At 33.6% G+C, this 13,758-nt stretch overlaps 1 protein-coding gene across 1 annotated transcript; it reads right to left on the reverse strand.

Annotated features, from left to right (window-relative positions):
- Nucleotides 1-601: 601 nt before the first annotated feature.
- Nucleotides 602-1,871, reverse strand: LOC131826481 (heterogeneous nuclear ribonucleoprotein A1-like). Its single transcript, XM_059165748.1, has one exon. It carries the CDS (start codon nucleotides 1,845-1,847, stop codon nucleotides 882-884), a length of 966 nt encoding a protein of 321 aa, XP_059021731.1. The 5' UTR covers nucleotides 1,848-1,871; the 3' UTR covers nucleotides 602-881.
- Between the last annotated feature and the right edge of the window lie 11,887 nt (nucleotides 1,872-13,758).

Genomic DNA, 13,758 nt, shown 5'->3' on the forward strand with positions numbered 1-13,758 from the left:
TGTCTAATAAAGAGGACAAACTGAGCTTATCCATGACATACTAAATATCAAGAAGGATAATAATATCAATGCCCAAAAGAGAAAGAAGCATCGTTTACATTCAGATGTATATTCCAACACTAACACAAATAGTAGAATTTCAGCTGGAGAACAGGAGGTATATTTTAGGGAGACTATGCATCCAATGCATAGTTTAAACATCCTTTTAATATAAAACCTTGACTCCTTTTTTCTCAAGGCATATTTTATTATAAAAATCAGACTATACATCATGCAAAATGAAAAAGAAGTCACTAATTTCAGGATATTATGTATATTACTTAGAAAGATATTCTATTAATATGTTGACATCAATAAATTGTCTAAAAATCTTTGGTAGCAAGGTGAATATTCATTATGGAGTCTAACCTTAATCTCTGGACAAACTTACAAGATAATTTGTCATGTATATATCAGTTTATATGAGAAACCTGAAGCTTGGAATATTAAGTAGATTATACATAGTGATTGATCTATAAAGTTTTTTTTTTTTTAAAGACACATTTATTCAGCGTCATGATCAGACTATTACATTTAGCAATCAACAGCATGGGTGCAAAAAAAAAAAAAAAAAAAACAACTACATTAAAACCCTTTGTTGGAATGCTTTACACTTTCCACAGAACAGAAACTAAAATAACCTGTTATACAATTAGTCACAAATACAGTCCTCGAGTTTTTTTGCCCATACACATGAGTATTGTCTAAAACATTTCTTCTTTGTAGCAGCTAGGCCCTGCCACCACTGTGCTTGGCTGAGTTCACAAATCTGTTGTAACCTGTAGCTTCCCTGTCACTTCTCTGGCTTTCCTCTCCTGCTAAGCTTTGTTTCCTGGCAGTAATTAAAACCTTCTGCCACTGCCATAGCTGCTGCTGCTGCTGCTGGAACCACCATAGCCACCTTGGTTTCGCGGTTTGGCGAAGTATTGGCCTCCACCACCATAAGGGCCAGAGCTCCTGCCTCCAAAATTGCCTCCTTTCATGGGTCCAAAATTTGAGGATTGATTGTTGTAATTGCCAAAATCATTATAGCTTCCGCCACCTCCAAAGTTGCTTCCATCATTACCAAATCCGTTATAGCCATCCCCACTGCCACCATATCCACCACCACCTCGACTGCCACCAAAGCCACCTTGACCACTGAAGTTTCCTCTGCGACCAAAGTTGTCATTCCCACCAAAACCACCTCCACGACCACCACCGAAGTTTCCAGAACCACTTCGACCTCTTTGGCTGGATGAAGCACTAGCCATCTCTTGCTTAGAGAGCACTTTCCTTACTTCACAGTTGTGGCCATTCACAGTATGGTATTTTTGAATGACAATCTTGTCTACAGAATCATGGTCATCAAATGTTACAAAAGCAAAACCCCTCTTTTTGCCACTGCCTCGGTCAGTCATGATCTCAATCACTTCGATTTTCCCATACTGTTCGAAATAATCTCTTAGATGATGTTCTTCAGTGTCTTCTTTAATGCCACCAACAAAAATCTTTTTCACAGTTAAGTGGGCACCAGGTCTTTGAGAATCTTCTCTTGAGACAGCCCTCTTTGGTTCCACAACTCTTCCATCTACCTTGTGTGGCCTTGCATTCATGGCTGCATCCACCTCCTCCACAGTGGCATATGTGACAAACCCGAAGCCTCTGGAGCGCTTGGTGTTCGGATCTCTCATTACCACACAGTCCGTAAGTGTTCCCCATTGCTCAAAATGGCTCCTCAGACTCTCATCGGTTGTTTCAAAGCTCAGACCTCCGATGAAGAGCTTCCGCAGCTGTTCAGGCTCTTTGGGAGACTCTGACTTAGACATGACAGCGGTGGGAGGGGAGACTTTAATGATGCTTACTCGGCGGCGTCCACAGGCAGAAAGGGAGATCTATAAAGTTTTATAGAATACTGAAGAACATGCTCTTTGATAGGAGATACGTATGTTATCTGTTCATCCCCCTTGGCTGGTACAGAAATTGTGACACCAGAAATGTTTGCAGAGGAATAGAATCCTAAGAATGATTTTCCTAAATTGGTCTGTTAAGAGAAACTGTTTCTCTAATCTAGTTAAGTTATTTATTATCCTCATTCCAAACCCATAGCTAAGGAGCAGTTAGTCCATTGTATCCACTGATAAAGTTGTTACTTCTATTATCTATCATCAGACAAGGTAGAAAGAAGACTTTGGGTGACTAAGTATGCATTGCTTTAAAACACTTACTAGAAACAAGGAGTAAAAGTTGTTGATTGGTTGCTCCTATTTATAATACATTCTACAGAATTTGGGGAAAGCAAATGATGAGCTCAGAGTTTTACATACTTAGTTCAAGGTCTGTATAAGAAATCTAAAAGCTTCTAGGACTATGCTAAAATAAATCTTTATTTCATGTAGCCTTGAAGTTTTAAAGTCTAATCCTGTGGGTGGCTGACTTATACTGTAAATTGAACTATAAAACCTGTAACGTCTTTTTAGAATTACTTTAAAGTTAGGGCTAAGTTTAGAAAGGAGTATGATCATGAAGACTGGTATAGGATCATGGACAGATTCTGACAATGCTTAGGACCTTTGCCTAGAAAAGCAGCTCTTCCACCACATTCTTAAAAATGATTGTGCTCTTGACTGAATAACCTGTAGTGATATCCATTTAAGTAGTTGTTTCACAAAGGACTGATGATCTGCCTTAAAATCTATCAGTGTTCACTGCTTGGGACATAAGGGCCAATGTAAGCAACTAATTAAAGTTGTGTCAATAAATAATGAGTTTTGACAAATTCAGACACCTGTGAAACCACAACAAAATACTGTAGGATTTAATTCCACAAAACTTTCTTTATTCTCTATCTCAATTGAATCCTCGATTCCCTTGGCCCAGGAAAGCATGATCTCTACCCTGTTTCAATAAATATGCCTTTATAGATTTTTATATAAAATAAATTAAACAGTGTATACTTTTGTTTCTGGCTTTGTTGATCAATATTATTTTTCAGAATATTCCATATTATTTGGTTTTTGTACATTGGTCCTTTTTATTTCTGAATAGTATTCAAATGAGTAAATATGTCATAACCTTTTACCTACTCTTATGTTAATAAACATATACATTTTCTAGTTTTTGTTTTTATGAATACAAATTCTGTATACCTGTACAATATTTCATTTGGATGTTTGTTCTTATTTCTCATGTATAAATACCTAGGTATGGATTTGTTGGATTGTAACAAAGCTTATATTCATATTATAAGATAACACTTTCTCAAATTATCATTTTTATTCCAGTAGAGGTATATGAAAATTCTAGTTGCTCCATATCCTCACCAGCACCTGGAAATCATCATATTTTAAAATTTTGTTTTTCTGAAGAGTGTGTACTAATAACTCATTGTAGCTAAAATTTGTATTGCCCAGTAACTAATAATATTAGAAATATTCTTTTTAGTCTGTTGGACATTTGTATATCTTCCTTTGTAAAATGTTTGTTGAAATAATTTGCCTAATATTTCTGATGTTTGTTACTGTATTGTAAAATTATAAGAATATTTTATATAATCTACATACAAATTCTTTATCAAATAAATATGTAGAAACAGTGATGAGAAGTACTGAGTGTTACTCATCGATGAATCATCGAACACTACATCTGAAACTAATGATGTGTTGATTAGTTGAATTTAAGTTAAAAAAAGGAAATATTTTCAAAAATTTTAGAATTCCTAGGTTATAATAGATATATGAACCCATAATTTAGTGTTATAGAAATAACTGCTAGAAGAGCAAAAAAGGCAATCAGTGAAATCTGTTCTCTTTGAGGTTAAGGAGATTTTTTTTAAAAACATGTATAGTGTTAACAAGAATTTTATATTCCAGGTGCATATTTTACTTTGTAATGAAACATACATTGTTTGCAGTTGTTTGCCCAATTTTTATGACATTGGAATACATAAAGGTGCAGAAATTCAGAAATAGATATCATTTCTGTCCTTAAGTCATTGACAACATGTGCATTCTAATACAGAGATGTCATATATGACCTAAGGCAACTGAGGGACTTAGCTTTCCACATTGGGCAAGGGAAAAAAAATTCCAAAAAAAACAAAAATATTGGGGCGCCTGGGTGGCTCAGTGTGTTAAGCCACTGCCTTCGGCTCAGGTCATGATCTCAGGGTCCTGGGATCGAGTCCCGCATCGGGTTCTCTGCTCGGCGGGGAACCTGCTTCCTCCTCTCTCTCTGCCTGCCTCTCTGCCTACTTGTGATCTCTCTCTGTCAAATAAATAAATAAAATCTTAAAAAAAAAAAAAATATTTCTACCAACCTGAAGATTCTAAAGCTTTCTGATAAATAAAAATACAAGCATTACTTCTTCTGAAAATCTGAAAATTATTATTTAATGGCTATAGATATTATTGAATAGTGATATATAAGTAATAGATTAAATTCATTAGAAAACAAAAGTAATTAGAATGTTTAAAACAATATTTTATTGTTAGTACTGATGCTGTAATCAAACATCCTTAAAATAACTAACTTTCTTTTTTTTCTTTACATTTCTGAAATTTGAAGTCATAATAAGTTATAAGGTAGCAATAATATATTTTAATTCCACAACCAAGGTGATCACTATTCTTGTCTTTTATGAGGTAGAATTATGACACGGAAGAGTTTATACTATGTTACAGGAGCCTTTGGGGAGTATTAGTATTTAAGAGAAAGGTATAAAAACTGGAACTGATAAATTACTTTATTCAGAAGCTGTAACTGTTATTCCTTGAATGTCCCTGCTGAGGGAGAGAGGGACAGAAACAAGAACTGTTTACTGTTTTGGGAATACAAGGAAATCGTCTTATGCCCAGGATCTTATGGTGATAAAAAAAAAATTAAACTCCAATATTGTTGGGGGAGTGTCAGAAAATACCTCCCCACAAATATAAGCCAGATATATTTAAACTTAATATAACCCAAATTTAAAAATCTACCTTTTCACCTTCCAATTCTATGCTCAAAAATAGACAAATAAATATATTTTCTTATATATGTCTTCATAGTCAGAGTACTTCTAAAGGTGCACTATCTGATTTGATATCAAAATAAAATGTTTATCAATAAATTAATTGAAATTAATTATGTTTAATATAATGCATATCAAAATAATTTTTGCTCTCCAGTATAAAATTATATATGCATAGATTAAATTATGAAAAATGTTATATTTAGTTGTGGAAATGTTGATTAAAAATTGTTCTTCCTTCCTTCTCTAGTAAGAGAGTTAATCTATACGTGTGGCCACATAGATACAAACTATATTTCCCTTTCTTTTTTTTTTTTCAATTGTTACTTCAGACCATATGTGTAAGTTCACACAAATAGAGGTTAAACTAAGAGTTGTGTAACTATTTAATCTCCTTTGATTAAAAGAAAATTTCTCCTTGGATTTTGTCTCGCCTTTTCTTGAGATATGATCCTGAATATTCCAGAAACCATCATTGAAAAAGTAAGTATGGACAAAGCTCCAGCAAAAGGTGAAATAATAGCATAGAAAAGAAACTAAGATCCTTGAATAACCAGGCTCAGCAGTGTCATTACAACATTTTGACCACTCATTTCAAAAGTTATAATTTGAGAAAGAAACCTATATGAGTTTTTTAGCCATATTTATTTTAGGCTTCTTGATTAGAGCCTATTAGAAAAGCAAATAATAATAACATTGAAAAATATAACTGAGAAAAAGTTTCTAATGAGACAATACATTACTAAGATGATATATTTTCATGTCTGAACACTCTATCTTAATTGTAGTATATGGAATAAGCTTAAATATATATATATATATTTAAATATATATATATAGTGAAGTTATTAATTATACCACATTTTAGTCAAAAATGAATTTTAATGGAGATGAAAAGATGGTACTACCATGTGAAAATTAACTTTATAAAAGTATGTTGGTACTTATCTATAAAACCAATATAACACACATATACATGATATAGGGTTACAATACACTAACACCTTTGTTTAGACCTAAAGATATTTTCATGTAATCTTAAGATATAGATAGCTTTTTATTTTCCAATTGGGAAAATTATAAATGAATTTTGTTAAAAATACCTTTTTGTCCTACTCAAAATGCAAAAAAAAAAAAAATATATCCTCTATTTTTCCCCTTTGCTCATTTAATTTGTTTCTTAAATTCCACATATGAGTGAAATCATATGGAATTTGTCTTTCTCTGATTGGTATATTTTGTTCAACATTATACTCTCTAGATCCATCCATGTTGTTGTAAATGACAAGATTTCATTCTTTTTTATGGCTGAATAATATTCCTCTCTGTGTGTGTGTGTGTGTGTGTGTGTGTGTGTGTGTGTGTGTGTAATATCTTTTTATTCATCCATCAATTGATGGACATTTGGACTGCGGCCATAAGATGGCTATTGTAAGTAATGCAGCTATAAACATAGGGGTGCATGCATCCTTTGGATTAGTGTTTGTGTATTCTTGGGTAAATACCCAGTAGTGCAATTGCTGGATCATAGGTACTTCTATTTTTAAATTTTTAAAGAAACTCTCTACTCTCACACTTTTCCAGAGTGGCTGCACCAGTTTGTATTCCCATCAACAGGTCATAAGCGTTCCTTTTTCTCTATATCACCATCAATACTTGTTCTTTCTTGTGTGGTTGATTTTATCCATTCTGACAGCTGTGAGGTGATATCTCATTGTAGCTCTAATTTGTATTATCTGATGGTAAGTGATGATGAACATCTTAGCATGTGTCTATTGGCCATCTGTATGTTTTCTGGGGAAAAATGTTCATATCCTCTGCCCTTTTTAAAAAAGATTTTATTTATTCATTTGACAGAGAGAGAGAGAGATCACAAGTATGCAGAGAGGCAGGCAGAGAGAGGGGAGGAAGCAGGCTCCCTGCTGAGCAGAAAGCCTGATGTAGTGCTCAATCCCAGGACCCTGAGATTATGACCTGAGCCAAAGGCAGAGGTTTAACCCACTGAGGCACCCCTTTTTTAATTGGAGTATTTGGTTTTTGGATTTTAAGTATAACTTCTTTATATGTTTTGGATACTAACCCTTTATTGGCCACATTATTTGCAAATATCTTCTCCAATTCCATAGGTTTTCTTTTAGTTTAGTGGATTGTTTCATTTGCTGTGCAGAAGCTTTTTTTTTTTTTTTTAATGTAGTTCCAATAGTTTATTTTTGCTTTTGTTTCCCTTAACTCATGAGACATCTTAAAAAATGTTTTTATGGTCAGTGTTAGAAAAATTACTGCCTATGCTCCCTTCTAGGATTTTGATGGTTTCAGCACATTTAGGTCTTTCATCCATTTTGAATTTATTTTCATGTATGGTGTAAGAAAGTGGTCCAGTTTCATTCTTCTGCATGTTGTTGTTCAGTTTTCTCAATACCATTTGTTGAAGAGACTGTCTTTTTCCCTTTGGATATTCTTTCTGGCTTTGTTGAAGATTAATTGACCATATACTTGGGGGTTTTCTAGTTTGTTCCATTGATCTATGTACTTACTTTTCTACCAGTACCATACTGTTTAGATTACCACAGCTTTGTAATATAACTTGAAGTCTGGAATTGCAATGATTCCAGCTTTGCTTTTCTTTTTCAAGATTGCTTTGGGTATTTGGAGTCTTTTGTGATTCCATACAGATTTTAGATTGTTTCTTCTAGTTCTGTGAAAATGTTGTTGGTATTTTGATAGAGATTGCATTAAATGTGTAGATTGCTTTGGAATAGATATTTTAACAATATTTGTTCTTCCAATCCATGAGCATGGGATATCTTTCCATTTCTTTGTGTTATCTTCAATTTCTTTAATCAACATTTACAGGTTTCAGAGTGCAGAGCTTTCACCTCTTTGGGTAGGCTTATTCCTAGATATCTTACTATTTTTTGTGTAATTATAAACAGGATTGCTTTCTTAATTTCTCTTTAAACTATCTCAGTATTACTGTATAGAATTGCAACAGATTTCTGTACATTGATTTTTGTTTCCTGTGACTTTACTGAATTTGTTCATCACTTCTAGTAGTTTTTTGGTGGAGTCCTTCGGGTTTTCTACATATAGTCTCATGTCATCTGCAAGTAGTGAAAGTTTTACTTCTTCCTTATTAGTTTGGATGCCTTTTATTACTTTTTGTTGTCTGACTGTTGTGGCTAAGACTTTGAGTACTATATTGAATAAAAGTGGTGAGAGTGAACATCCTTGTTTTTGTTCCTGACCTTGGGGCAAAAGCTCTGCTTTCCCCATTAAAGATGATGTTCGCTGTGGGACTTTCAGAGATGGCTTTTTTATGTAACCCCACTTTGTTGAGGGTTTTTATTATGAATGGATGTTTTACTTTGTCAAATGGCTTTTCTACATCTATAAAAATGATCACTTGGTTTTTAAACTTTCTCTTATTGATTTTATATACTATGTTCATTGATTTGCGAATATTGAACCACCCTTGCAACCCAGGAATAAATTCCACTTGATGATTTTGATGTGCTGAATGATTTTTTTTTTTTAATGCAGTGTGGATTGTAATGTTTTGTACTGTGTTGGAATTCTTTGTATTTTGCTGAGGATTTTTGTGTCTATGTTCATTAGGGATATTGGCCTGTGGTTCTCTTTCTTAGTGGTACCTTTTTCTGGTTTCAGGATCAGGATGAAATATAATATATCCTAACGTAAATCATTAGTGCCACCAGTAAGGACACATCTAGCCAGAGCGACTCCATCTTGGTTAAAAGCCGTTTTGTTGTTTGTACAGTAAAACTTAAACTGACCCTGCCCACCCCAGAAAAACTTACTTAGAAGAAGGTCTAGAAAACCTAAAATATGGTCAGCCAGTTCCTAATAACAGAGCCCAGAAAACAAGGATGAGTCAGACCAGGTGGAGACATCCAATCAATAAAAAGCACACATACTGTCTCCCTAACCACCGAAGAATGTAAACTCTGCCTTCTGGGCGTCAAACTTGAGCGCCAATTCTGACCAGAGTAATAGGTTAGTTCAAACAGCTACTATAGGGTAAACTGTAATTCAACTGGCCACCTGCATGTGGCCTAACATGACTGTGCAATGTTACAATCTCATTGGCCACCTATGTATGGCCACGCTTTTGCTCTATAAAAGGTATCCTGTAAAACTGGGAGGGGTCCCTCTCTTCAGAGGCAGCCCTGACTGGTCAGTCAATCAATTCTTGAGTCTGTAAGATGAGGAGGGGTCGCTCTCTTTAGAGGCTGCCCTGAACGGTCTGTCAGTCAATTCTTGAGCCTATAAGCTGGGGGTGGTCACTTTCTTTGGAGGCGGCCCTGGTCGCCTGACTCATCAGTCTAACTTCTAATGCTTGGCATGGAATAAAGCTTTGCATAACTTTAACTTTGCTTCAGTCTTGTTCCCCTGTCCAATCAGTCTGACTTCTAATACTCGACATACAATAAAACTTTAAATAACTTTCACCTTGTCTCAGTCTCATTCCTTTGATAACGGACCTAACACCACCAAACTGCCACTTATAACAGAATAATAAAAAATCATTTTATTAGGAAAAAAATGTTGGTTTTAGTAGTTCTCTAACTTTCTTCTCCATGAACCCATTATGTACCTTCAGTAGTACAAATGCTTCAAGCTGACACTCCAGTTAGAGTTTTTACAGGCAGCAGAAAGATGACAAAAGAAAGTCGTTCTTTGGAGAAGTCAGTGGGAATTATGCAAAACTCACTTTAATAGGGAATCAGCTAGTACATCTCTAAAATCCTCTGAGTCAACTGGCATATAAATAAGTTTCTAACTTGAGCATCCAAATTAATCAACAAAGTTTTACACGAGATCATTTTAAAGATAGATAAAATAGCCAGCTACCAAAAAAAAAAAAAAAAAAAAAGCTATAACATGTATAAAATTCAGATAAAAGGTGTATTTCATATTTTATTTCAATAGTGGCCTCCCTGCTAAGGTTCAATCACATTTTTCTTCCCTGAAGAAGAATAAATGGTAAGTAAATGGTAAGTTTAAATGTTCAATATCAAACTAGTATGTGTAAAATTGAAAAAAAATTGACCTGAGGACTTGTCTAAATCAGACTATGAGAAATAAATGAGAGACCATTATTTATAATATTGGAGGAGAAACTGAAGAATGAGTTATGCCAACTAAACTATTATATAATATTCCTATACTCAACTAGGTAGACATAATGCTTTGGAATTTCAAATATGAGCAATCATTGGAATAAATTTTGTAAAAAACACCATCATAATAAATTTGAAGCCTTACTATTTCATCAAATTCAAGGTGCATTAACTATTGTCATTATCTAGGATAGCAATTCTACTTGTTTGACTGAATAAAAAAAGCAGTACCAAAAATGAACACATTTTTCAAGACAAACATTCAAGGAAAAAGAAAGTACTAAAGAACAAAGCATACCATATAATTTTCAAAAGCTTACTGAGTATTTATTACCAATCAAAATCAAAATCAATCCTTCTCCCTCTGTCTTTCCTCTTTCCTATTTATTACTATTAGTGTAGACTTATAATTCTACCTCTGACTTTCAAATAAAGATTAAATAAAATTTGGCCATGATAAAAGAAAAAGAGGCCATGTTAGTGGTGACAGACTATGTAAGAAATAATTTTATGTTTAGTGTATAAAATTATTCACTCTGATAATAGGTGATAATGGTAGTTTTAATTCTTGAACATTGTGCATCAAGGTAATTTTAGAAAGGATAGCATTTTCAATCTATCTTTGTAAAATCTTCTGAATAATCACTCTTGAAAAAATTACTTAAACTTTCTTTTTCTCAGTTTCCTTAACTACAAGGTTAGTATAATAGTAATTCCTATAGTCGAAATGTATATTTTCTATTTATTTGGAAGTCTAAAAACCAAGATTTTGGCAGGGTTAAGCTTTCTCTGAAGCATTCAGGGAAGAATATTTCCTGCTTCTTCCTACCTCATGGTATGTCCCAGCAATCTTTGGAAAAAAATCTCTATCTTCATCTGCACATGGCTTTGTTATCTTTGTCTTTTTGTATCTCCTCTTTTTTTCAAGGACATAAGTCACTGCATTTAGAGCCCACTTTAGTATAAACTCATCTTAATTCAATCATATCTGCAAAGATCTTATTTCCAAACAAGATCACATTTGAGGTTGTAGGTAAACGTGAATTTTGTCTATTCAAACCATTACACTACTGCAGTGTTAATAAAAATTCATTGTTTTTATAGTATTATACTTTATCTAACACATTCATGTAATCTACAATTCCTGATAACCCCCCAAGATTCTTAAAGTTATTTATGTTTAAATATCATAATCTTACATATAAGTTGAAAGTAGATAGGGAAACCAAAACCTGGAGAACTTTACTAAGAAAAGGTTTTGTGACTTCACTTTGGGGATGATAAAGCAGTTTACAATGGACCAATATGACAGCCAAATTCAATAAAGAAAAGTGTTCAATTAAAAATATTCATGCTTTAAAAACCTTAGATAGTTGTTAAATCAAAAACTTATTAGGATGTTTAATTTAGGTCATGATGAAATAACTAAGACCGTATTTACTTGTGTACCATAAAAAACTAGAAAACTGAACAGAATATATTTAACAACTGCTCTTGGTTATTGGACAACATGTAGCAAATGCTTGTGATCTCTGAAGCAAGGAAAAAAAGGAAGGTATATATTAGTATCACTCAGCTTTTTGCTTGGTACATTTCCAAGTCCAGTGCTCAGAAAGGAGAAGACCATATAGAGAATGTTGTCTCATAGTTAAAGATACAGAGCTGGAAATTGTTGGCACAGTCCCTGACGCGCAACAGATACATAGAATAAGAGGTATTCGTATTCTATTCTGCATGAATATGCAGAATATTTTCTGGATTCTTGATGTATTAACATTCTAATGACACATAAATTAAATTCTACTAGTCCAGAAAACAAACAAACAAACAAAAAATAGTTGCCAGTAATGAATGATTCCTAGGGCACATATAGGATAGGAGAAATTTAAACTCATACAGTCACAATAAAGAGGCTTTGCTGAAAAGCTGATGCGCCAGTGGAGAAGTAAAATGATTAAATTTTAGTAGTAAGGCTAAATTAGTCCAAGTTAAGTCCACAATACCTGTAGAAAGCTTCCAAAAGACCAATATGATTTGCAAGTAACTTGACACTTATTTTAAAGGAAGAAAAAAATCCAAACGTCAATAATTTAATAATCACAATGTCTGGCATCTAATCATATATTACTATATTCTTAAAGAAGCGGCAAATTTGATTGCTCATCAGAAGAACTTTAAGGGTTAATCAAAATATATTTAAAAATGACTGAAGATTTGGCTAGCAGGCACTATAAGAAATACATTCAAAATTTAAAGAATGCATGATTATAAAGAAAGAAGAAACAGGTAGAACTTCAAGAAATAGAAAATCAAGTATTTTAAAGAAAATTATATTCAATGATATTAATATCTTAAATGTTGCAAGAGGAAAAATCATTAAACTTGAAGACAGAAAAACAACCCAGATAAACTAAATCCAAGAGAGAAAAAAAAAGAAGGAATTAATAATTTAAACACACCCTTATTTAGCCTACAGACATTATCGGTTGTTATAGCTCCAGAAGACAGGGGGACATAAATATATATATAAAGAAAAAATAGATGCAATTTCAAGTTTGAAGAAAAAATGTACAGAAACAGGTTGCTCAACAAACTCTAAGTAAAATAAACAAAATCACATAGTCACATCATAATTAAAGAAAAAATAGTAACAGATAAGCATCTTATAAGGATCAGTATAAAAAAAGTCACAGTGCATACAAAGAAAATCAAAAAGAATGACTTCAGTTTTCTCATCAGAAAATATGCAATTGAATGGGCGCCTGGCTGGCTCAGTGGGTTAAGCCGCTGCCTTCGCCTCAGGTCATGATCTCAGGGTCCTGGGATCGAGTCCCGTATCAGACTCTCTGTTCTCGGCAGGAAGCCTGCTTCCCTCTCTCTCTCTCTCTCTCTGCCTGCCTCTCCATCTACTTGTGATTTCTCTCTGTCAAATAAATAAATAAAATCTTTAAAAAAAAAAAAAAGAAAGAAAATATGCAATTGAAAAAACAGTAGAAAACATTTTTAATGTGATAAAAGAAAAGAAAGAATTGTCAAACAAGATTTTATTTTATTTTTATTTTATTCATAGACTTTATTTATGAGAGAGAGAGAGAGAAAGAAACAAAAGAGAAAGAGAGAGAGAGAGAGTACATGAGCAGGAAGAGGTACAGAGAGACAAGCAGACTCCCTGCTGAGCATAAAGCCAACATAAAGCCAACAGGAGGCTCAGTCCCAGGACCCTGAGGTCCTGATCTGAGCCAAAGTCAGATCCTTCACAGACTGAGCCACCCCTCAACCAAGCTTTCAAATACACAGTTAATATATGCTTCAAAATGGAAGTGAAGTAAAAACATTAACATAGTAGTAGAAGCAGAGGGATTATGTTGCTAGTAGTTCTTCATCACAAGAAATGCTAAAGGAAATTACTTCCATTTTCTGCTTACCTTGTAGAATCTGGAAAGAATATCACCCACACCCTGACAAGTAGATGAATCTATGTGACCTACAAAATAGTAACTTTTCCTGAACCTGGTAGAGAGCTGAGTTCATATAATAATCAAGTAACTCTGAAAGCTAAAGAATTACTGTTCTTCAAATGAGAAATGC

This window comes from Mustela lutreola, chromosome 3 (assembly GCF_030435805.1).
Source record: "Mustela lutreola isolate mMusLut2 chromosome 3, mMusLut2.pri, whole genome shotgun sequence".
NCBI classification, from domain to species: Eukaryota; Metazoa; Chordata; class Mammalia; order Carnivora; family Mustelidae; genus Mustela; species Mustela lutreola.

Coding starts and splice junctions, on each gene's coding strand:
- LOC131826481 (XM_059165748.1), bottom strand. CDS start 1,847: ATGTCTAAGTCAGAGTCTCCCAAAGAGCCTGAACAGCTGCGGAAGCTC.